The sequence below is a fragment of the Passer montanus genome, unplaced genomic scaffold (genome assembly GCF_014805655.1).
Source record: "Passer montanus isolate IOZ18808 unplaced genomic scaffold, ASM1480565v1 scaffold60, whole genome shotgun sequence".
NCBI classification, from domain to species: domain Eukaryota; kingdom Metazoa; phylum Chordata; class Aves; order Passeriformes; family Passeridae; genus Passer; species Passer montanus.
Genome location: NW_024371038.1, coordinates 3,727,441 through 3,752,713, shown reverse-complemented (window position 1 = coordinate 3,752,713; position 25,273 = coordinate 3,727,441). Strand labels below are relative to the sequence as shown.

At 36.5% G+C, this 25,273-nt stretch overlaps 1 protein-coding gene across 2 annotated transcripts; it reads right to left on the bottom strand.

Moving 5' to 3' along the window:
* Positions 1-706: 706 nt before the first annotated feature.
* On the bottom strand, positions 707-25,033 carry MTF2 (metal response element binding transcription factor 2). Of its 2 annotated transcripts, none has more exons than XM_039727159.1 (15): positions 24,913-25,033; positions 15,356-15,554; positions 15,126-15,207; positions 13,815-13,910; positions 13,329-13,429; positions 12,858-13,006; positions 11,522-11,617; positions 10,586-10,654; positions 9,643-9,766; positions 6,390-6,457; positions 5,843-6,013; positions 5,089-5,197; positions 4,866-4,924; positions 4,630-4,734; positions 707-3,824 (listed from the first exon to the last, which is right to left on the bottom strand). In XM_039727159.1, exons 4-15 carry the CDS (start codon positions 13,888-13,890, stop codon positions 3,470-3,472), a joined length of 1,482 nt encoding a protein of 493 aa, XP_039583093.1. In that variant the 5' UTR covers positions 13,891-13,910; positions 15,126-15,207; positions 15,356-15,554; positions 24,913-25,033; the 3' UTR covers positions 707-3,469. The 2 variants fall into 2 exon arrangements, with proteins under 2 accessions (XP_039583093.1, XP_039583094.1); XM_039727160.1 differs by lacking the exon at positions 24,913-25,033 and adding an exon at positions 23,432-23,463.
* Between the last annotated feature and the right edge of the window lie 240 nt (positions 25,034-25,273).

Here is a 25,273-nt window from a genome sequence, read left to right as displayed (position 1 = left end):
TCACCACACCTCACCTACAGATGATCCAATTTACAAAAAAAAAAAAAAAAAAAAAAAAAACAAAACCAATGCCAGAGCAAACTTTTCTACAAACATTGACAACGCCAAAGTTTAACTCACGCATTAATATTTTTCTAACTAAACCAGGATATCAATAGATCTGACACCTCAATATGGGTATTTAAGTTCAGCATTGACCAAACAAGGTTTCAATGTTTCCTAAACTCTTTTCTCCATTTCGACAAAAAGTAATTTTCTTCCATCATGCCCTTAACTGGAGTGTTGTTTTTCATTCAGACAGATGTGAGACAACTAGAGATGTGCCTGAATATATTACCAGCATAGAATTGGCAAGACTCCTCCTCTTCCCTCCGTGCACAGAACTGATGCTTCTGTCCAGTTTGTCCTTGTCTCTGTTCTGACTACTGCTCCATAGTCGGCCTTGGTATGTTCCATCTCAATTCACCAATTTCCTTTTAAAATATAAGACTAAAGATCACTTTAGTAGGATATTCCAAAGACAAACCATTTTTCTGTTTATTAAATTATCTCCCCACCCCCTAGACAATAAAGTGCTTGTCTTCACCTTTAAAGACCTTTTTGATTGTATTTTTCTTCATGTTAAATTGAAATATTGATCTTTATTTCATATATCATCCTTAGAGATTTTTCAAACTTCCTTCGTAATCTCACTCAAAATGCATTATGCATAGAAAAACCATAGTTTTATTCAAAATTCCTGTTGAAGTTGTATTGAGAACAATGATTTGACAAATAGTTTGCTATGATGCATATCTTACAATTCTGACCAGTATTGTGCCATTATTTCTTTGCTGTCTTGTTCATGCGATACCTATCTTTTTAGAACTGTCACGAGAGACATCTCCTATCTAAATACTACTGTAATACAAATAAAACATAATGGAAAAATATTAAATATACACAGAGAAATGGTTCTAAATCAGTGACCACAACAAAGTTGAATTACATATATTTACACACATGCGTACATACAATGATCGAGTTATACCAAAATGAAATCATTACATACAACAACATTTGTCTTTTTCCTTTAGACACACCACTACTACATACAATGAAATTCACATAAAATGAGAAAGGCATTTGTAGGTGTGCTTTAATTACTACTCTAGCTCTATCTTCAGCAGCACTATTGCAGCATTTTCCAGTACATGACACCTTGTAACAAAGCATCCCTCAACCACAGCTGGAACACCAGTTAGTGTCTATGTGCAGGGCAAGTGTCTCCAGGACAGGAACAGGAAAGCTAGAGACTGGGAAATGATGGATGGGAGGATGCCACCAAGTATGTGCTTCACAAGAGTACAGAATCAAAACTCATTCTTCTCTCTCAAAAATACACACATTTAATGTTGGTCTTTTAATTCTAAGAGAAAAGCAATTCCAAAAATACAAACTGAACATCAGAGTTAAGTCAACCACCATAATAAAATGAAAACATTCACAATAGTTAGGTCTATGGACAGCTGAAGTTTGACAAGTATTTTCTCCCCACACCTCCCCAACTTAAGTCCCCTAGTACATTCCAATGAATCTTTATGAAAAATACTGCTGGTGTTCAGTTAGAATTAAAGGACTTGGATAAAGTGAAACAAAGACAAATACAGATGGTGTGAGTAAGGTTACAAAGGCTTTACATTTTGCATTATCTCAAGATATAAACATTCAAAAATTAACATGAAGTTGCTGTGTTATCAAAATATTGCAGCTATAGGCAAGGCAACATTAAATTAATAGCTGAGGGTGTGAGAAAAAACCCACACATTTTAGTGAAGGTAAACAGAAGTGGGAGTCTTTAATTAGCATTTTTATAAAGCTAATATAACCCAGCCAGCCACAAGCCGATAAAAAGCTTTCTCTGCTTCCTTTGGCTATAAGGTGACAAAAAAAAATATTCAGCAAAAAAGTCACCTTTTCAAGATGTTCAAGATGAGCAGAAAAAGTCAAATAACCACATAATGGAATAAATAAGTACTCACTCAAGTAGTACACTTTAAACCACTCTGTCATTTGCTAATGTTACATAATTTTATTTTGGTGGCAAACTGTAAGCATGTAAGAAAACTAACCTTATACAGTACAGTGAATAACCACCAAAGTAAAAATATTCTTCTGTTTACTCTTTGGCTAAAACCCCCTCAAAAGTAGCAGACAAAGAAAAAACATCTAATACTGTCAAGAGACTTTTTGATTTTTTTTTTAAACAAGTAAAATAATCTTACCAATTTAAACTTGGTACATTTTATAAACACAAAAGAGGTAATGTTGTAATAAAATCAGTAACGTTACTTCAAATGGCAACATTTGTTGACCCTGTGCAATAACACACTTAATTCATACTACATTTATCAAAATATGACTGTTCTACAGGTATGTAGAAATCCTGCATGACTCCTGTCAACTTACTTTATAACTGGGACATGAAATTTACAATCAGAGTGCCACAAGAGCTTTCAAATTGTTATTTCCAATAGAATTAATTTAAAAATCTTCAATCCTGCATTATTTTTTAGCAGTTAATTCAAATGGAAAATGGAATGTAGAGCACATGAACATCAATGACTGCACCCACTGCCAGAACACGCTGCACTGGTTGGACACCTTTCCTTAGTACATAAAAAGCAACAGCACCCAATAAGCCTGAGAAGAAATGCTGCTGTGTAAATACTGGCAACTATTCCTGAAAAAAGAATTATGGGATGTATTCTCAGAAGCTGACCGATCCCATAATTTGTATTGCATAGGTCACAATCACACATCTATGTACACGCCCAGGTCTGTGTGTGCATATACACCTCTGTATATACCCACACACCGCACACGCACACACACAGAATATATTAAGAAGACAATGAAGTCTGGTCACAGAGCAATTTACAGGCTCAATATATTTTTTTCTTTTTTTTTTTTTTTACACTTTGTTTGAAAGAAAACTTCAGTATTTTACAGTCTTCAGTAGGTATTATATACACTGCACTTATGAAATCTAGAAAGTATTGAAATAGAAATACATTTCTGCAAACATTTGGGTAAGAAAACAAACCAAGATTTTTCAAATATTTGTGCTATCTACATAATATTTTCTCTAAATCACAATAACTGTATCCATGGAATGTTCTCTAGAAAATGTCATCTTTTTTTAAACACCATGCACATTTTTAAGCAATCGTAACCCAAAATATCCCAACCTAAAACAATCTAACAATGTTCAGATTAAAAAATTTAAGTCTCAGATCAGAATTTAAAAAGATAAGTCTTTATCACAAGAGCTGTAATGATAACAATTACATGTTAAGGCTAAACTGGTTTTGTTTTGTTTTTTGTTTTTCTTTTTAGAACTCATTTAAAGACTATTTCTCTCGTGGCTCTGCATTATGAACTGTACTTACAGATGACAGTGCAGTGAACATAATGTTCAGTCCTACAGTCAGGATGCAGTTGCTCCTTCCCACTCCACAAGATACTGCACCTTTCCATCAAGTGTCACCCGACGAGCCAACACACGGTATTTTTCCCCGCAAGCTATTCTACCTGCTGCACCAAAATAACTAGTGATGGAGTTCTTCAGATGATTGAGCTGTAACTCCTGATCTGCTAAGTTGTTAAGTATCTCTGTATTGAGTTCATCATACTGGTAATCTTCCTTGCTGTCATCATCTTTTACAATTTCTGAATTTTGAGTCTGGAGTGCTTTTCGCGGAAAGCGGCCTCTCCTCCTCAAATGTGGTATTGCAGCAGGCCAAGTTCTTCCTGTACGAGTCCTTTTTCTCGAGTCAGATAAACTATTGAAAATAAAACCCCACAGCATTAACTCCAAGGGAATTCAACATGTGTGCTGTATCATCAGTTATTTCCATGCCAGTCATGTAATCATTTTTGTTGGTTTTCACTCAAAAAATACTTATTGCCTACAGATACGTAACTGTAAGTATGACACAGTTGGTAACAATTTCAGAACTCTAAATTAAACATGAGATTTTGAAAGCTGACTATATCAATAATGCACACAAAAATGACTCATGAAAGCACTCAATAGCATGAACCAGAAAGGGGAGACAAAACAGTAAAATCCACGTACGTCAGTAAAAGAGAAATTTCTATTTGCTGAACTTGAGAGAGGGAAAAGTTTTTGCTTGCAGGAAGGGTGACTGTAGTTAATAATTTATTTATAAACTCTGTGCCAGATTTTTTTCATGCTCTATTGACTGTAGAAAATCACAGCATACTTAGTATTTTATAACGTGAACACACAAACCTACAAAAACAAAAGCTGCTAAAATTAATTGAGTACATCAGATCTTTTGTGACTGCTAGTAGAAAACTAAGCATAGCAAATGTTTACACAGTTTAATTCTTTTCAGTAAATGTCACTTAGCCACATATTTTACATCAAAAACAATGGTTGGTGAGCACCAGAAAATCCTCACTCCCTGAGTTGTAAACAGAACTATTCAAGACAAATTTTCACTCATCCTATTTCATTGTATTTCCCCATGCTATTTATAGAACTACTCTGAGAAAATTTTATTAACATTAATACACTGCAAGTCTTGATCTTTAGAGCAGATAGAGTAACTGAGTAGTTACCTATAATGTCTGGAAATGTTAGATGAGGTAGTTTCTTTCATACTGGCAGCACCTGTGGATTCCACATCTGAGGTATTGGATGAATGTGCAGTTCCATCAGATTTCCTGTTTTGCAAGATAACATTTGCCATGAAAAAAAATAATCTTACATTAAAAACTGAGCTGACATTTCAGAAGCAAACAGATAAATTACATGATGTTACAATGTTTGATGGGAGGAATTTTTTTTAATTTACCCAACAGTGCAGGGTAATTCCAAGGCTGGGTTCTCTATCACTGGAACTGGTTCATTATCCTAAGGGAGGAAAAAAAAAAAAAAGGTACTTCAACTTAAATTTTTTCTTTATTTCATTTGAGAGCAAGGGGGGGAATATAAATTCATATTAACTTGTTATGTTTTTCTTCAACATTTATGATGCAGTTAGAAGGAAGGGAGGAAGGGGGAAGAAATATCCTTACCAGAGGAGATGACTCTGGAGTTTTGTGAATCATTTTTCTTGTATAGGGACCAGGTGGACGACCTACTGATTTTTTTTTCCCCTTTCTTTCTATACCATTACTTAATTCCCTAGAAGAAAATTTGTATTTTATTCTGTATTACTGATGATAGTTTTCATTGAATACACGTTTTCCTTTGGCAATGAATCTACAATTAGATGTTTATTTCTAAAACATTGTATTAAATGAGGTGATTCTGGCAAATCAAAATTTGCAGGTACAAAGCTACATGGTTTTGTCTTTACAGTAACATAACAGATTCAATGTATTTCTAGGGACATTACTGATTCCCAAATGTTGAAGAGGAATGAACAAGTGTTAAATATCATTTATTCATATGACCACTCTTGGTGAAAAACATGGCACACTTACCAATACAAGTTACTATTTCACAACATACTTCCTATTGAGAATTCCAGTTAGATTATTGCTTAAGAGATCCAGTAAGGCAAAGGTTTTGTTTCCCAAATGACAGCAAAGTTGGGATCTTTTCTATTATTCTTACTCCCAAATTTCATGTTGATTTTTTAGAAGAATCTGAATAGAAAGTTAACTACATTTGTTCTAAGACCTCGTCCTCACAAATAATCTGCCTTTACAATTAATTTTTTAAAAAAACATTCTACAAAGAAAAGGCCTTTTTTGTTGGCACCAAAAAATACCCAAAGTAGCCCAAATTAACCACAACACAGCTAGAATGACTGGGTTATTTTACCTCACATCAGGGATCGGTTTAGATGACTTTCTGCCTTTAATTTTGAATTCATGTGACGTTCCTTCTGGTTCTTTATCAGCCTTTAAAGCAGCATTCGGCGGCACAGGAGGAACTCGAATTCTCAAGCCAAACAAATGCTTCTTTTTCTTTATTTCTTTTCCAGACATAAACCTAGATAATGTTAAATTAACTGTTGAAATTCTGATGCCAGGAAAGGCAATTTTCGAAATAGCAGGGTACATGCAAAGCAAAATGATGCAAAGAGAATATTCACTGAAATACTACTTTATTCCCCTCTTTACCCCATCGCAATTCTCCTTCTCAAAAACAGAATGTGAAGTGGAAAGAGGATGGAAGCTAAAACAATTCTTTCTCTTGGTCTGGGTCACAATCTAAATAGCTATGTAATGTTATAATTTGAAATAAAAACACTATTTAAAACTTAAAATGCTATCTACAGCCAGAGCGATTATCACTGAAGACTGTAACCTAAGTGAGATTAAATAGGCAAACAACATTTAAAACAAAAAGTACCAGTAAAACTTACATAGTCTTATAATCATTTAATGCCTCCAGGACATGCTCATATCTTTCAGATTTTGGTGTGTCTGCCAGCTGTAAAGTATTAAGAAATCATTTAACCTCTCAAATTCTTTAGTAATAGAAAGATTCCAGTTCCTCTTAGTCATTGTAACGATAGATTTGAATGTGAAGTACATTAATGAAATATTAGCTGTGCATATTAACCATAATTCCATACATTTTGTGATTTATAGCCACAGAATTAATGCCAGGATCAAGACCAGGACATAGAATGAGTTTCACTTTTAAGAAGTACAAGAATATCTCAAAAACATTTAGTATAATGAGGGAACATAACACCAGATTGCCCTAACAAGACTCCCAAGATCTCAACAACCTCCCAAGACTCCTAAAAAAACCCTTCCATATGTACTCCTAAATTAATTGAGATTGCAAACAGGATAACTATATAGACAAAAGAAGCTAATTATTTACGATAATTATGGCAAAATCCTGCCACAGGACCAAATTCTTATTTTTCTAATACTACTCAACTTGATACAAAAAAGAAAGGAAAACACCCAGAAAAATTATTAGAATTTAGGAAATCCCAAACCAGTAGATCTATTTTCATGACCCTTTAGCTAAGACCCAGTCTAACCTCCCTCCTTTCACCAAAGCCTGAAGTAACTAGTCCCTATCAAGCTCTCAAAACATGAAATTATCTCTCTGAAAAATTGCATAAATTATTAGAGAAAAGCATAACAAGTGTGGTGGTGACTATCACATGGACACAACATTTAAGTACCAGAATGTAAAATTAGATTGTTTACATTTATATTGCTCTATCTACTTTTCAATTCCAGCAGAACTACCATTATTTCCAGTTGCCATGCCCGAATTTGTAAATTTATCTCTAATTACAGCTGACAGCAGTTTATAAGCTTCACTATTAATATGAATACTAAAGACAAGACTGTACAACATTTGGAGCTCAGAGAAACCCAACAAAAAACTCAGGATCAGATAATTTCTAAAGAACACAATTCTCACCAAACAAGACAGAGAGAAACAGGCAAAGAATTCAATGAGCTAATAGCTAAAAACAAGTGAATAAATATACTTATAAACCCCAACTTTTAACAAATGACAGTTTGTCTGACTACCCAAACTAATGGAGGTGTTCAAGAGGTTTTAGCCAAAGAAAGTAACAACTTGTTTTCCATCTAGACCATATGCATTCTGTACAATCCATTGCTATCTAGAGGTCTTGCAACACTAAACTACAGAAAATTGCCACATATTTACTGCTTTCTAAATAACAACATGTTAAAAATTACTTGCTTACGAGTTCTCCACTATTTACTACTATCTTACCTACAGCTAAAACCCTTTTCCTCTTACTCAAGTATAAACAGGTAGAGAAGGAAACTAAAATGTCATTTTTAACAGTGGCAATTTAAGGAGATAACAAAACCCCTAAATCATTACATTGTACATGTCAATTATTTCTGTGCCTAATTTCTGTTTCCCTCATTTCCCTAATTAACTGAAGTTAATCAGATTTTTCAAACCAATTTTTGCCAACTTCATGAAAGACATTTAAAATCTGTTCAGAATAAGGTATTTAAATTTCCTCAATACAGCTTGTATGAATTTGTTCAAAATCTAGCCCTTTGAAAATGTAGTATTCAGACTTCAAATCAATAGTTCACTTGAAGGTGTAGAAATATTAAAGAATTGAAAATACAAATAAAAGAAGTGAGTTTACTTATTTTGGATCTGCCCTTTCCTTCCTCCCCCTTTGTTACATGTTTTTCAGACTGAGCATGGATGGACTGGAAGCAGAAAGGGGAAGAGCACAGAGAGGAATGAAACCTTTCAACTTCTTCAAAATGGCTTATGTGCTCCAAGTCAATGACAGCTTCACCCTTCTCATTCACTGCTCTGACCAGCCAGTCGACATGACATTATGTTGAATATAATATTAAATGAACAAACAATTTTCTACATTTCCCTCAACACTAAGAAAAACAAAATGCAAAATTAAATACAGATTACATACTTGTTAAGCTGTACAGTAAGATAGCTAAAAAATTTGTTCTATTGAAAAAATGGTGTAAGAATTACATTTTGCCTAGCCTTTTTTTTAATTCAAAGCTCAAGTCTTGATATGACAGGCTTATTGATTTTATATTACTTAGGTAAAAGATGTCAAAGTAAACGAGACATGTATTCATGACTCTAATTTTTAGTCATGCTTTAATGTTTGCTTAACTTTCTGTCAAACTACTGACACAGGCAGTTTAAAATACATATGTTTAGACTGGTTTCCATTATTTATGAAAAACAGTTACATATTTAAACCAAGAACATACACTTGGTTCTCAAATTGTGAGTGCTAAGAAATGGAGTACAGTTGTATGAATTTACTGAAGTATAAAAGTAGAATGTACTGACAGAAAATGTCAACCCATTATATGCCATGTATTTAAAAAACCTTCAAAGTCCTAAACAATTTTCATGCACAAAAAAGAGTATTTACTCTATTAGCACTATGCCACTTGGAACTTCAGTCACCAATTTTTGCATCTAACCTCATATGCAGAAACAAAGATCAACACTGGTCATCTTAGTTAAATATGAAGTCAGTCTACTTGAGTAAATGGATTTCCTTTACTGCTAGGATAACTGCTCAGTAATCAAATAGTTGGGAAAATAACTAGTATAGTAATGAATCAAAATAAAAATGTCTTGACAAGTAACTGAATCTGACTGCAAAAGGATCAAAAACAAACTGCATGCAAACTGTAAGAATCAGGAAAGAAGAAATCTTTGAGTACAATATTTAATACATTAATAGTGTGTTAGAGACAATGACTGTGGTCTTCATATGCAATATACTCTGCCCTCAATTCTACATTTAGATTTTTCAGGTCAGAACACATGAAAATATCAAAGTAATAAAAGCATTATGAAACTAAAAGGGAATGTAGATATGCAACTGAATAAACAGCTAAGTAACGGGAAGTCACCAGGCAAGTAATTAGCTGCATAGACAACTTGAAGAAATTGTACAGTTTAGAAAAATATGTACCACTTAAAAAGCATTCTATTTCTGCAAGGAAACAAAAAGTCATTTCCTTACTTGGGATTACCAGATTTTAAGGTGCTAAAGGATTTAACATCCAGAGTAAAACAGTTCACAGTTTGTCAACTTTCAGGACATATGTATGCACTATGATTTAGAAACAAGAAAGGGTATTCTACTTACTTACCTCACCAGGATGCAATCTATCCCAGTTTTCATTAATGTAGGCCATAAGTTCAAGCTCCGAATCAAAATATTTCTTTTTATGAATAACACTTAGGTTGTAAAGGCATAGATGTGCTATATCTACCCTAGAATATTTGAATAAAAAAACCAGAGAAAACAAGTATTTTTCTTCCAATTGCTTTCCTTTGAAACAATTTATTAGAAAATATATTAGCATTACACAGGTGGAAGAACACAAAGCCCAACTTAAAACACTCAATCCAGACAACACTATGAAGCCTCCTGTAATTTCTCTTCAAGTGATTCCTTCTGTTTTGCATCTCACTTTCATTTCTGCCTCATCTCATTCTCATGATTTTTTAACTCCAAAACTGGTCTGGACCATGGGATATGTAAGCAAGTCTGAATTCACACCTGAATGTATCGGTTCTGAATTCATGCCACTATTTTGGTGTATTAACATTTAACACGGTAATTTCCACCATGTATTTGTTAGCACTAGGTATATATCCACTAAACAGGCTCTAATTTCTATTACAGACTCGTTCCATTAAGTCTATTCAAGGAAACTATTATAAAATATATCAGGATATGTGCTCTGGTACTCACTATGTTTGACTCAGATAACACAGCAGGAATACAAACCTGCAAAAAGCACTTAACTTAGATATCTCAATCTTCACATATACAACAAATGAGTAGTCGCTTGTTACTGCACTGAATGATCCCAGGATTGAATCCCAAGAGCATGCAATCACCATATATCTCTACCCTTAAAGACCATCTTTCAAAGAAATTTATCCCTGATCATACACACAGCACAAATGACTCGGGAAACAGCTCAAGCTAACAAGATGATTTCCTTTTTAGCAAGAAGAATCAGAACACCAAAAGGAAAAGCAGAGCATATATTCAACTCACCCTTTCTTAAAATTCATACTTACCATCTCAAGGGTAAACGTTTGAGGTATTCTGGTCCAGAACTGCAAACTGAGCAAATGAACGTATAAAACCTAAAAATACATACATATGTGTAGGTACACGTGTCTGGGTGGTGGGTGTCCATACACACAGGGTTTTAAAACCCTGATCATGAAAAAAATGAAAGTTAAGCAAACTAGAAATACAGCCATATAGTATTTGAGAGTCCCTTTATTCTTTATCTTACTTTAGCAACTTCTATAATCTGTGCTGATACCTACTGGGCCAGACACAAGGTACTTCTTTGATTTCATCCTGCACCACTGTTTCATTCTGCCTGAGAAAGTCCCTCAACCTGTGACTGTATCAGTTAAGATGCTCTGTAATGCCCCCAGCACTCTCTCTTAAATGCAAAAAACCTGTGCACCAGTGTAAACATGCATTTTAAGGATCCATACATTCCTGGGTCCTAACTCAGTTCCTTTATACAAACATTCCAGATAAATTCCCACATAAAATTATAATAAATAATTAATGAAATGCTCTCCGATTCTCTTCTCCAGTTTTCCTCTTTCATCTGCTGCAAGTGCTCCAAGTTCCTCTTAAAATAAAAGCACAGACCTCTTTTGGTTTTTTTTCCTAACTCCTTACACATTAACAGAAGATGTAGAGTTGCACCTATTTTATAAAGCATTTCCACACAAAGTAAAGGCAGTAAGAGCTGCAATCCAACTATCGTTGGTCACCTCTCCCACCCATCACTGCATCCTGTTCAAATGAGATGAAGAACTGCATTTTCCTGGCACCCAAACACAGGCTGTCTTGTGCATAAACTTCTATTCAAAACGCTTTTGGAAAAATACTGTTGTGTTATGGATGCCCTAATAAAAGCTCATATGTGAGACTTCCCTCACTTTTTAAATAAATGCAACCAACAAAATACAGCTTAATTTTCTTACCTGTCACCAAAAAGCATTGGCTTTTGGAGGCACTGCACACAAGCCTCATGAAACCACTGTTTACATTTGCAGCACTGCAACATCTTTAGATACCAGCTTCAACAACAGAAAGAGACACAAGATGTGTTTAAAAAGTTACTGAAAATTGTTTCTTCATTATATTTAAATTAAATAGGAAGGAATCTTTTGACTCAAATGATTTGCACAGTTTATAAAACAGTCATCTTTATGGATATTTCAGTAACACTTAGTTCCATAATAAATTACTAGGAAAGACAGAGGACTAATAAAAGACAGCCTAGTAAAATAATTAATTAAATTATTAAATTAAGAAAAAAAACCCTATTTCATTTACTATGACATCCACCTTTTAATTCTCAGTAAGAATTCAGGAACTCCATATAAGCTCCTTCTGACATATTAGATTTAGCTTCCTTGTTACTTTCTAAAGCACAACACAACTGCATTAAGTCACAAACATTTGTTTTGGAGATCCAACTACTTGAATCTTCAAAAGAAACCTCATAGTTTACACCTTTTCCTTTTTCAGCTTCTCCCTTGAGAAAAGGAACCATGCAAAACTGGCAGCCATGCTTGTTCAAGTCTCAAACCACAGCTCTGTCCTGCATCTATACCCTCCAAAACTTTGGTTTTTTGTGGGACTCTTTACTTGCCTTGACCTCAAATCTACAATGCCATCTTATTCTTTCACTCATTCATGCAGACACCAGAGTACTCATCTCTAGCTGCTTAAGAAGTCCTGTTGACTTTCTTGCAAAAAAGAACCAGCAGAGGACTCTGTAATGCCTTAAGAGGGGAAAAAAAAAAATCTTTCCCCTGCTAGTCACTGAAAACCAGGATATGACATTATGGTAGAATCAGAGAGCTCTCTATTTCAACAAAATTTAATAAACTAAATCCCAGGTACACTTATTTCTGTGACTTATGACAGAGTTGAGTTAACATCAGAAATTCTGCCTAGAACTGCAAGATCATCAACAAACAACTTCATCTAAACTCAATACATCAACAGTAGCAACTCAAAAAAAATTTCTTGCTCATTACAGAATGTACTGTGATGATCTGTGATGGTCACATGACAAAATTAAAACAAACCAAAATATTTTATGGGAGAGGAAAAGAAATTAATATACTTCCCACTGTGTGACACTTAAAAAGTATATGGAGAATTCAAAATCCCACTTTGCATCCAGTTTCTGATATGTACACACAACAGAAACAAAAACTAACAAGTGCACAAGGAAGCCTAGAAGAAAAGAGTCTAAGTTTGTAGCTGCAGTAGAGAAAAGTTCTTACATATTATCCATTTACTTACTCTCCAGGCCCTCCACAATAGCAGTAACACTGCTGCACATTGGTTTTATGACCTGCATCCCACTCAAGGTCTGTTGCATTATATGGTAACGTTTGTTTCATGACTTGCAGTGCTTTGGCATTTGGTCCTTTCTTAAGCGCACCACCTCTCTGGGCCAAAACAGATACATTAGTTTACAAAAACCAGTCATGTATTTTCGAAACTTTCAAAGCTTCTCATTTGATTGTAGAAAAGTTTTCATAACTTTCAAGTCAAATATTTTCAGGTGTATTTATGCTTTAATATTAGCATGTTTGTTTAAAAGTATAACATTGTCAATTTCTAAAAATAGCATTACTTCTCAACATACAAAATTTAAGTTCAAATCAAGGATAAAAAAAAATCACTGAAAATCATTTTTATTGTTTCAATTGCAAAAACAAAGATGCATGCAATATGAAGTATAATCACTTGTTTTTTCTGGAAACACACCTTTGTTGTTGTTGCAAACACACACTGTCGACAGAGCCATTTATCATCTGAATCAATCACGCTGGAATCAATATTTGGTGTGTGACACAGCTGATGGTAACCTGGATGAAAAATGATCAGCCAAACTGTTATTAAAATGACAAAAGCTTCCACAGAATTAACTATGTTGGCAAAAGCACATAACTTAATTAAACTAGAAGGCATTATCCATCATTAAGTATCAAAAACCTGAACAAAAAGATTGGTAACACGTTCAAAATGGTCTTTTAAATTTTCTTAGTAGAAAAAAATAATCTTGACTTACAGAATAGGTGTTAGTCACTTTAACATGGATTATCATCTTTCACTGAGCTGTTAATAGCCACTAAGGGCTACAAAATTTAAGATCAGTTGAGCAGTCAGTCATAGCCGGGCAAATATCCTCCTTTGTGAAACAAATCAAAACATCTTTTAAAATGCAGTAAATAGAAAAAAAAAACTAGTTACCTTGCCCACATTTATCACATATAACCATTTCATTTGGAGCTTCTGAATACTCTTCCTGACATATTGTACAGACCATTTCCCCACTCTCAGTGGCTCCTAGACAAAGATGAGATTGTGATTTTTTCAGATTATATCTGCAGTTGAAACACAGTTACCACATGAATAGCCTTCTTCATAATTTCACTTCCAGATGCATGCATTGTAGAAACAGATTGTTACAGTGACCAACTTCTTAATAGAACATATTCAGACATTTTGTACAGACTGTGCTATAAATATTTGTATCACTTATGATAAGCTATCAGATATTTATAGGCTTTACATTGCTACCAACTATGCAGTCCATGGTTCCTCAACATCAACAATAAAAATCCAGTAACTGAATAAAGAATGCAAATTTAGGCTAAAAATACTTAAAAATAAATACTAGCTGAGTTGGAAGGGACCCATAGGGATCATCAACTTGAAATTCTCATACTCATTTATTAAATTTTGATAGTTAGGATAAATTAATCAGAGATTATAAACTATACAGAAGCAGAACAGCATTTTTTACAAGCTTAAAGAAATAAAGCAGTTGATTTTTTGCTATTACAAATACAAAGCTTTTCCTTTAAGTAGACAGTGTTTAGCTTAAACATCAAGAATCAACAAGAGCCAGAGCAGATTTCCATTGTGTTTGTACAATGAGAAAATTCTAACTGATTTTCAGAATAAACTATCATCCATGCTTCATTAGCATTAAGCAATAAAAACATTAACTGCTATCAAAATGTCTGAAAACCAAAAAGGTATTATACAATAGGTGCCTCACTTGATAACTACACATTTCTTTATATCACATGAATACTCCAAAACCTGAAATGGTTTCTTGTGTGCAACAGTTATGGCACTCATTTTAAGTGTCAAAACCCTGTTCAAACATAAGAGTCACCAACTTTTGTTTCTTTCCATATTATGTAATTTCAACTGAAAACAGTGTAAAGAATACAAACCTGGTGTAAATTAGGGCCTGGAATTTTTTGTTAAGGCAGAGAACATAATCCACCCCCACCCAAACAAACTCAAATGGGATTCTTTTTAGAAGACTTCTCCGCCTCACACAGGTGAAAACAAACAAAAGCCCAAAACGAAACAGTAACTTCAATGACAGTTGCTTGAAAATATTTTTTTCTTATTTAATTTTTATTCCTGGTTCACATTAAATTATATTACTCTTTAGAATAAAACAATATAATAATCTTTTTTAACAGCCAACAGTAATCTAAACAAATAGGATACCAAACAATGACTACTTCATGGAGTTCTTGCCTGTTTGTATGTCCTTCCAGAGAACCCAGGATTTGGAACTGTCTTCAAATATAACGAAGCAGTTCTGTTTCAGTTTGTTTATCTGAAAGACAAAAATACAGTGGAAGCCATGAGTAAGAGCACCAAAGAGAAGGACATATTTAATACTACATAAGTGAGACAACAATACTGCAATTTCCAACACTATGCGACACTTTTAAGACTCCAGTGAAGTTAAAAAATGTGATTACCTTTTTGATAGTTCCAAGATAAAACAAGCCATCTGACCATCTAGCTAGGACATCCTGACCTTCCTCAAATTTACAAAGTGGCTTTTTGGCTTTCTGTCCATCATGCACCGACAGCTTGGCCAGAGATGCTGAGCTCTTATGGCTGCGACGCAAAGGAGACCGCTTATGGACCAGTGAATTTCCCACCGCCGCGGAGTCTCTAAGGGAAGAGAAGAGAAGAGGTAACCACAGCTGGGTTAGAGGAACAGTGCCTGGAAACACCAACACGACCAACTCCAGGTAGCAAAACACCTGCTTGTCTTTGCTAACTTGACACACCTTTAGTAGCGGTGCTTCTGCTACTAGGAAAGTGGACAAAATCTGAAAGGTACAAGTTTATAAAAGAGACGTGTTCTAGGAAATCAACTAATGTAAATGAGGATGGGGATGCACAAACTTCCCAGCTCAGAGACTCTTCATAAAATCACCAGAAGCATTGAAAAACACAAAAAACATTTGATACAGGATTACTTATGCAAAAGTTAAATTACTGCCAGTTTTCTAAAATTCCGAGGAAGCTAAAAAGATCCCAAGCCAATTCTAACTGCACTACCTTGGTTGGGAGAATACAGCTTGAGCATTATGCTGGCTCAAGGTAAACACTGAGGTACCCCCAACACAGAATCATGCAATGCCACTAAGCATAGCTGTAGAGCTTCCCAGCACAGGAAGAATTTCTATGTGTTGAATTTCTTATGTAAAATAAATTTTCCTCTCTTTTAGAGTAAGGGTGGAAAATAAGGAAGGAAAAACAACAGATCTTGCAACCTTTCTTCATACATAAAATCCAAAATTGTAAGTTATTTGTACCAAGAAGCATTTTTCCTCATATATTCAACAACATATAGTCTATCCATAGGTAAGTGTGGATATGCTTTTATGTCAGACTAGCTGTCAAACACTACACTTCAATTAAAGCAGTAAAATAGAGAAAATTATGAAACAGTACCACAGAGTGCCCAAGGAAGAATTTCATAAGTAATACTCAGAATTTGAGACTGTAATAATTACCATTTGTATATCCAAATGTATTTTCTCTAGAAACTACATGTATGTGTAACTAGGATGCAAACACAGAGATCAGGGAATTAAATAGGATACAGTCAATTGAAGAGCAGTTTCACCTCACTCAAGATATCTTAGGTACATTATCAGCACCAGAAACATTTGAATTTATCTCAAAGCACCAACAAAAGCAGTAAACTAACCAGATTAAACAGTTTAAACCAAGAAGGTTAGGCACAAGAAAATCAGCTGCTTTAAGCATATTTATAATCAATGTGACATTTAATAACAACATGACAGAAAGAGCAGCTATAAAGGGCCTCTGGCATACTCATGCACAACTGGGTCACCAATTTAAGTCCTGCTTGATCCCAAACACCAAAATATTCAGATGGGTGACCAGGGAAGACCAGAGGAACAAAAAAATCCTTAGGCTTGTTTCACAGCTGACACCTTATCACTTCATCTGACATCCTTCATCACTGCATCAGAAAATTAAACTGTCATTTTCCATCTTCTCTCTTCATGGTGCAAGCAACAATGTTCAGACCCACCATTCAGCCAGATTTCCCAGATAAAGAATCTTACTAATTCTGCTGCTTTTTACAAAAAAACGGATTCAAGTTACTGCTACTTTTCCTCAGCTCTACTCAAACCTCTGATAAATGAGACAGGACACATGCAGCCTTCAAAATAGGTTTACTATAACAGAGTAAAAGCCTGGCAGCCCAGGACACTTCTTGTTTTCTTGGCACTAACTTCTGGTTTACAACTGGTTTGACAGAACTACCCTCAGAAGTTCAAAGATTTTCTTTTAAAATTTTTTCTGGGGTTTAAGACCCTAGAAAAAGCTAGGTTAGCCTAGCTAGACTAGCCTAGGAATAGGTAGCTATTCCTGCTACAAGGCAGGAATGTTTACTATTCTTTTCCAGTACTTGAAGAAATGTGTGAAAAATCTTGTACCAAATACACAAAAAGACAAATTAATTTATCATAAACAGTACAGATTGTCACTTTAAACACAACTGTGAGCTTTATTTTTAAAAAAAGTCTTCAAAAGCATTACTTTAAGTGCAAAGGTTTGTCTCGCAACACCACTGAAGCACAACAACAAAAAAAAGAGTGCATCATTTTCTGGCACAAAACACTTGAGTGAATCTATACATTCACTTATACAACAACGTAAATACACAATAGCAGCTTCAGACCCTGGAGAACCTTGATACCCAGCAAAGATGTGAGCCAATAAACCAGACACTTCTCCATTGTCCACACTGCTCTCTTTGTGAGTGATGGCAGTGCTGAAGTGACAACTAAAGAGCTCATGAAGCAGCTCCTGCTGTGGCAGTTCATGGTTTATCTCAGACAGTGAAAATAGGGTTAGTATTACAATAGGCTGACAGTAACTTAACAGTTGCTTGCCACATGGATGGGAAGTTTCTCTCCAGGGAAACACTCCCTCAATGTTTTTGACTGTGATTAAGTAGGAAGTCAACTGTTTTAACAAGTTGACTTTAATGAACAGGACATAAGTTACTTAAAGTAGGTGTCTCCAAAGTACCTTTCAGAACCACTGCACAAGAAATGCAGTGCAGACCAGTGTAAAAGCCACATGCATAAAATGTTACTAACTTGCCCACCTGGCTTATCACGGCTCTAACTGTTGTAGTGGAATGCCAAAAAGTCACAACTACCATTAAAATAAAACTTTTTTGGAAGTTCAAATGCAAACTGAATTTTAAAATTGACAAGCAAGAAGGTTGAAGTTCCACATTTTCCTGCAACTTGCTTTCCAGTCTTCCTTACAGTTAGCTTCATAGCACCTTCCTAACATATAATATAGTTACCAACAAAATTAGTAACCTTGAAATAACAAATTCCCCACCATCTTAAACACTTCTCTCCAAGAACTTATAATTGTACAATATCCATCAGATTCACTGTTGTTCAAAAAATCTTGCACAATATAAAGATCTACATTATCTCATTAAACTTCCACAACCAAGCTACACTGTATGTCATACAGTATGTATGGCTTTACATCTATTATTCAATGTTACATATGTTGCGCTATATTTTTATTCTAGCACTTAAAATGCAAAAACGAAACAAAAAAATACTTATCTATCCATTAGTCTTTCAGAAGCTAGTGGTGGCAGTGAGTAAAACATGTCTGTACACTGACATACGTTTGAAAATAGAAATGCACTTTCACCTTTTCTTGAGAAGTTGATGCCATGAATTACTGAAAATGCTCACTGATTTTCACCTTGGAGTCTAGACCATAGCCACAGATAGTCTCAAGCAAGACAGGCAGATGGATACCTTCTATTCATCTACTTCATGAATTCGTTTATAATACATTGCAGAAGCAGGAGATTAATTGTCATTGTAACAGGAATGGCAAACTTCCTCCCAAAGTCAACTACCTAAATCAGTCTGATTTATGAACCATAAGCAGTTACTATGCCTAGCATTGTATTTATCAAAATTAGATTTGTTAGTTTTGACTCACAAACCTCTATCAGCAGTTAGAAGATTTTAGTGTTCATTTGGTACCTCTACAGCTATCCTACAGAAGGAAGACATGGAAAAGCTGGGGGAAAAGATGTGAAGAGCCTGGAGGATTAAAAAGACTGCACATTCTTGTTTCCAAGTGTTTTGTTCTTTAAATCATTCATACTCCTGTACTCCTTCAGTCTCAAAAACTGCTATGAAAAAACTTCTGTTAAGAAAAACTCCCTTGACCAGTGGTTGTTTTGGTTTTTTTCCCCAGCCATCTCAGTGCACTGATCTGTTTAACAGAACGGTTTGTAAGCACAACTGAATAAATGCAAACAAGCAACTTGGGACACAAACTCCCTCAGCTGGAACTGCCAGACTGCATGACTCTGAACTAGTCAGGTTCACTAACAATCCATACAATTTCAGGAAACTTTTCGAGAAGAGCTCACAATTCATAAATGTTGCAGCATAAATGCAAATGTTGCAGCAAAAAAATTCATAAAAGCTGCAACAGTAACAGATGATAGCTACCCTATAAGCACAGATAGTTTTTGGAAGCATTAAAAATGCTAAGTTGTAACAACAAAGTGCCCAAAGAACATTAAGAGAAAATTTTAAACCACTGAGAAAAATCAAAGTGGGAAAATAGCTCATTTATTCCTAGTAAATACAAATCACAGTGAAGAGATGATTACTTTAAAGATTTGTCAGAAGAGAATTCAGATAGAAATCACACACACAACATTCTACTAAGACAGCCACAGAGGTTTAGGATCTATCTCAAAACTGGAAATGTGGTATCCCACAGGAAAGGAAATATAATGAAAGACCTTCCGACAACTACAGATAATCTCTTCAGACTCTGGAAGTATGATGTTACTGCTGATTAATTGCAATTTTTTTTGGTCTCAAGTTGCAAACTAGCCCTTTATTACCTTTATTAGAGAAAAATGAACTATGAAGAAGCTGTAAGATGCTGTAAAATACCAGCAGTCTTCTCTCCTTAAAAGAGGAGAGCTAACATTCAGATGGAATGAGGGGAGTGGAGGTATAGCAAGGGCTCAGAACACACAAAACTCACGGCAGTTTCACCCATGCTTATCCAATACAGCAGCTTGCTCCCTTCCCAGCAGCTCTGCAATAACAAGCTGGCTTCTCCATTAACTTCCTATTCAGCTTTCTTTCCCTTAATAGAAATTCACTGACTGATATTTAAAATAAATTTAAGTACCTCACAGAGAGATCTGGTGACTAAACAAGCCAGGCACACAACAAGCATTCACAGCTAGAAGACAGCAAAAAAGGGAAATTAACCTTGTCTGAGTGTAATAATTGTAGCTTGTTTACCCAGCTCCACATGTTTCCAACATTGCCTGTGCCCTGGATCTCATACCTACATTAACAGCTGGAGAAATGTTGGATCCTGGCCACATTTCTTCCTTTCAGCTTCCCCACTATTTAGGGGATCCCATACCAACCACTATCTTTTCACTGTGGCAAACATACTTTCTTCCCCCAAATAAAAAGATTCTGCTGGGCCAAGAAGACAGCCAAAATTAACAGGATGACAAGTTAAACTTAGGTTAGCTTCCTCCACCCCAACCCAGGTCCAAACCTCAGATCAGGTTGATTTAACTCAATTATTTAAAAGAAAAAAAGAAAAAAAATCACTTTGCTTTTCATAATACCAATGTTATTGCAACAGTCACTTTTCAATTACATGTAAACAGGCTGTTATATTAGACTTTAACTTTTATTAGGCAAAGGATCAAGTACAAATCCAGATTACAGTCTATCTGCTACACTACTTCATAGACTGAAATGAATATTGCTTTACCAATGTGCCATATCACAACACATCTACAAAACTCACTTGAAGCTCCTTATCTTTACACTACTCTGCATACTGGTACAATCAAAAGCCAACTGTACCAAAGAAAGGCAAGGGGACTCTAAGCCAGGCATCCTTCAGTCTAGAAAAGCAGAGAGTAATGATTGGGAGATGAGAAATACATTATCAAAACTACCTTCAGTTTTAAGTGTTGTTTAGGACAGTACAATAATTCAGGGTAGAAAGGCTCTCAGGAATTCTCTAGTCCTGCTCAGCATAGCATCAGCCATGAGGCCAAAGCAGGTGGCCAGGCAAGCACCCTGTGCCCATTTCACTGCTGAGCTGCCACCCGAGGGAGAGGGGGTGTTCCCTCCCCCATCAGAATCTCTCTTATTCCAATGCAGGCAGCTAACCTCTTCTCCTCCTGCCAGGTACTGCTGTGAAGACACTAACAGCAGCACACCAGTTTTCTCATAGGAGCTGGAAGGCTGCAGTTATGTCTCCCTGAAGCTGAATGAACCTGGTTCCCCAAGCCTCCTCCCACAGAGCAAGTCCTGCAGTCCCTGACTGTCCTGGTGGCCCAACACCAAATTTTCTAGTTTGATGTCTCTTGCAGTGGTAGCACCCAAACACAGCATTCTACTGAGATGCTGTCTAATAATTTTTGTGTAGATAGAATTAATCATTTCCCCTCTGTCTTCTACTTCTGTTATTATAGCCCAGGATACCACTTGCCTTGGCTCACAGGACACAGTGGTGGCTGCCATTCTGCTTTCTGTCAGATCCACAAAATCTTGCAAAATTGACTCCCAGCTAATCTTAGCCTGGGAGTCCTTCTTCAGATGCAGGTCTTTGCTTTCTTATCTGTTGAATTTCATGGTCAATCTCTTCCTTCAGCCTTGCTGAAACTGAGGCTGGATGAGGTTCTCCTCATGTTCAAAAACTCTGCCATTTTTAATGCAGAAGGTGGTCAGGCTGTTCAGGCCATGATTTATATCTCTGGGGACTGTCACAGCCATCACCTTTCCGTGCATCCAGAAACATCCTCCAGGAAGACTTCATGACTCCCCTAATGACCAAGTGAAGCTAGCCAGCCTTTGGCTCCTGGGGTTGAACACAGCCCTTTCCCAAGATGGGTGCAATACATGCAATTCCCCAATCATTGTGGATTAGCCCTGCTCTTCACAACCTGTAATGGTGAGGAAGAGCCCTACAAGAACATCACATCGTTTCCTTGGTGCTCTTAAAAGCAGCCTGTCCCATGGGCCTACATGAGTCAAGTTCACATGTTTATTCCAACTTGCACTCCAGCAAAAACCTCCACGGAGAGAGGTTAAAATATCATTTAAGGCAGAACAAATTTGACCTACCAATGATTTCAGCATAACTATTCAGTATAAGCCACTCCTTGTCAGTAAGATGAGAAATTCTAACTTGCTTATTCTCAGCTTTAGCCAGTCAACCCTATAGTAGCCATCATGACCAAACGTGATTTCACATGAGACATTACTATCCCAATAGGATGGTTTGATTTGGTGAGGGTTTTAATTCTTTCAAAGGGCCTTATATTTTGGCTAGGATTTTCTGAGTTCTTCTGCCTAGGAAGAACTCTCTAGTTATCACAGAATATCTTGTCATTTGTGAGTTTTTAAAATAGATCTATGTTTTCAAAAATATATCCATCACATTAAGTGACAAAAGTAATACATTTTGCTTCTAAGAAATAAAAAACTGGTAATAAAAACCAAGTGAGGCCCCACAGCTTATTAATCTGATTAGCAGTTATGTCTATGAATCTGTTGCACGTCAGAAAGAAGTCCAGCCAGTGGACTGAGGAGAAGTGACTGTTTGTGACACAAGACTTGTTAGCATCTAGACAGAACACTGGTTTTGCTCTCTGATCCTGTGAAATACGACTGTCCTTAATAACACTGATGCACACTGTTAAAAAGAGGTGCTCACCAGCATAAGCGTACTCCCATGTTCATAATACTACAATCATTTGTGATTTTATTTTCACTCACATTCTCCCTCAAGAAACCTTAAATAACTAGAAATGTTTTAAATCTCTTTGATATAAATAGTGAAAGGATTAGCATTTAAAAGATCTTTACAGAATAACATATTTAGTGCACAGGGAAGAAAGCGCAGTCGTGTACTGCAAGAGCCATTTGTTTGGGGCTGATCATCTGTTTGCACATGAAGGTACAGGGATAAAACAATGGTGCTGGGTCACAAGACACCTTTTCCAAGCATAATTCCCCTTAATTGTAGCCTCAGCACCTCTGTGTATACAGCAACTGCCTTCTGGGTTTCTACACTATCCAAATCCAGTACACAGTACACCAACAGACCTAAGGGAGTGCGAGCACGCGCCCCAGCAATGAAAGAAACAACAGACAACATGCTACCTTGCTCTGGGAGAAGTGGGGAAGAAAAGGGATTTCAGAACTGACCAAAATCCCATAATGATAAGTTTGCTTTAAGGTTACTCTGCGAGAACAGCAACCTCAATAAGCATTCCACAGAATTTAAAAAACAAATAGATCTAAAACATAAGTAAAGTAGTGATATCCTTGAAGATATTTAGGTAACGAAGTATGTCCACACTCATCAGGAATCATGAGCTCTTCTTCTCTCAAACAGTTAAGCATCTTGATTTCACTCCTCCATGGACAAGATCTCTCCAGCCATACCTGTGGTTTTATAATTCTTCTCCTGTTGTGTTTTGCTCAGACACACTTCCCCTCCATTTCCGGCAAGGAAGGCCTGTGAAGAAGGTGAAACCAACTCTGCAGCAAGGCCAGTGGCCGCTCAGCAAAACACGAGGCCAGTTCACAAGCTAATCAAAGATCCATGCTGGCTGCTAGTCACATCTCCCAGCTTCCTTCTCCACAACTCACATGAGGAGCACAAAATATGCTTCAGTGCCTCTCCATTAATTCACATCCATCTCCAGGGAATACTGAAGTCCACTCTCTACTAGGAAATTAACTGGAACTTATTTGTTACAGCTGCTCTTCTCATAAATTTTACCTGATCTCCTGGTGCAGGGAAGGACAAACATAACTTCATACTAACTATCAATACAGGTCTTTCACCTATTACAAAAATACATACACCATGCTGATGAGCCTTATTAAGTCATATGAGAAGCATCTCTATCTGATTTTAAATTCTTTCCAGAACAGAAAAGGCAAGTTGTTGGGAAGCCACACACCTTTATTTGACAAAGTAAGGGTTAACTGTGGAAATCATTACTGCATTATACTCTCAGCACAGATCCACATTTCACAGCTTGTAGCCCTTGCAAAGACTCTTCTCATTTTCACTACATTATGCATTTCCTTTCATATGCTCAATCTTTGTTTTCTCTTATTCTCCTTTAAATGAAAAGCCATGAATTCATTAACCTGTATTCTAATAATACAGAAATGAAACATTTTTGCCTCTCTTAGTCTCAAATGCTTTCAAATTAAATGCCATTTGAGCTCTCAAAAAAAAGGGACAAACATTACCAGGTCAATTTTTACCAATCTGATTACAGATCAAAAGAAAAAGAAACAAGAAGGAAAGTTTTTTGTTACTATCCCACGCTTTTGGCAGTTTGAGTGTATATCATTGATCACGTTCCCTTACACCAAGACAGGAGAAAACCATGTCATTATCCATTGCTATGCTTGACCTTTTAAAGTTATGATAAGCTGGGCCTATGACAAATTCCAGAAACAACCATAATGCTACACTGCTTTCCTGGCAGAGCCTTTCAGTTAATTATGCAGGCCCTCTACTTCTAATAACACCCTGATCCTTTATGGATGAACGACAACCCCTCATATTTCAACACTAATATCAGTGTCCAGAGCATCCAGCACGGAACCACATTGTTCTCTTTCACTAAAAGAGGTATCAGCCCATTCTTTCCACAGAATTCAATACCAAAAAAAGGAAAATGCATTACTATATGTCCTTTCAAACAGCAACAGTTACCACGTTTAAGTGGAGCAAAAACCTGCTGTGTACGTTCAAATCGTCAAGCCTGACAGAAATTAAGAGGTGAGGCACTTCAAACAAACCAATTAAAAAAAAAAAGCCACACACACAAAAAAATCCCAAATAAACAAACAAAAAGAAAAAAAAAAGCCCCAAACACAAAGTTACCAACGAAAACCACTACCTCTTTGTGCTGCTCTCTTCGCACTCGAGCAAACGCAGCCTATTCGGACAATATCCTTAAAGGAGAAGATGAAAATACAGCTGGCGCGAGGCTGAAGGCACCTCACCGCTGCAGCCCCCGGCCCCGCCGACCGGCCCGCTGCCTCCCTCCCTTTGTTTTGGTCAGCGAGGAGCACCAGTGACCCCTCACAGCGGCCGGCCAGCGGCCGCTCGGAGGGAGCTCCCTCCCTCCCCCTCCCTCCCTCCGCGGCCTCGGGCTCCCCGCGCCGAGCGGGCCCCTGGCCGCGCTCCCCGCCGCGCTGCGGCACCGGCGGCCCGGGCTGCGGGATCGCGGCCGCGCCGGGGGCGGGCGCGGGGCCGCC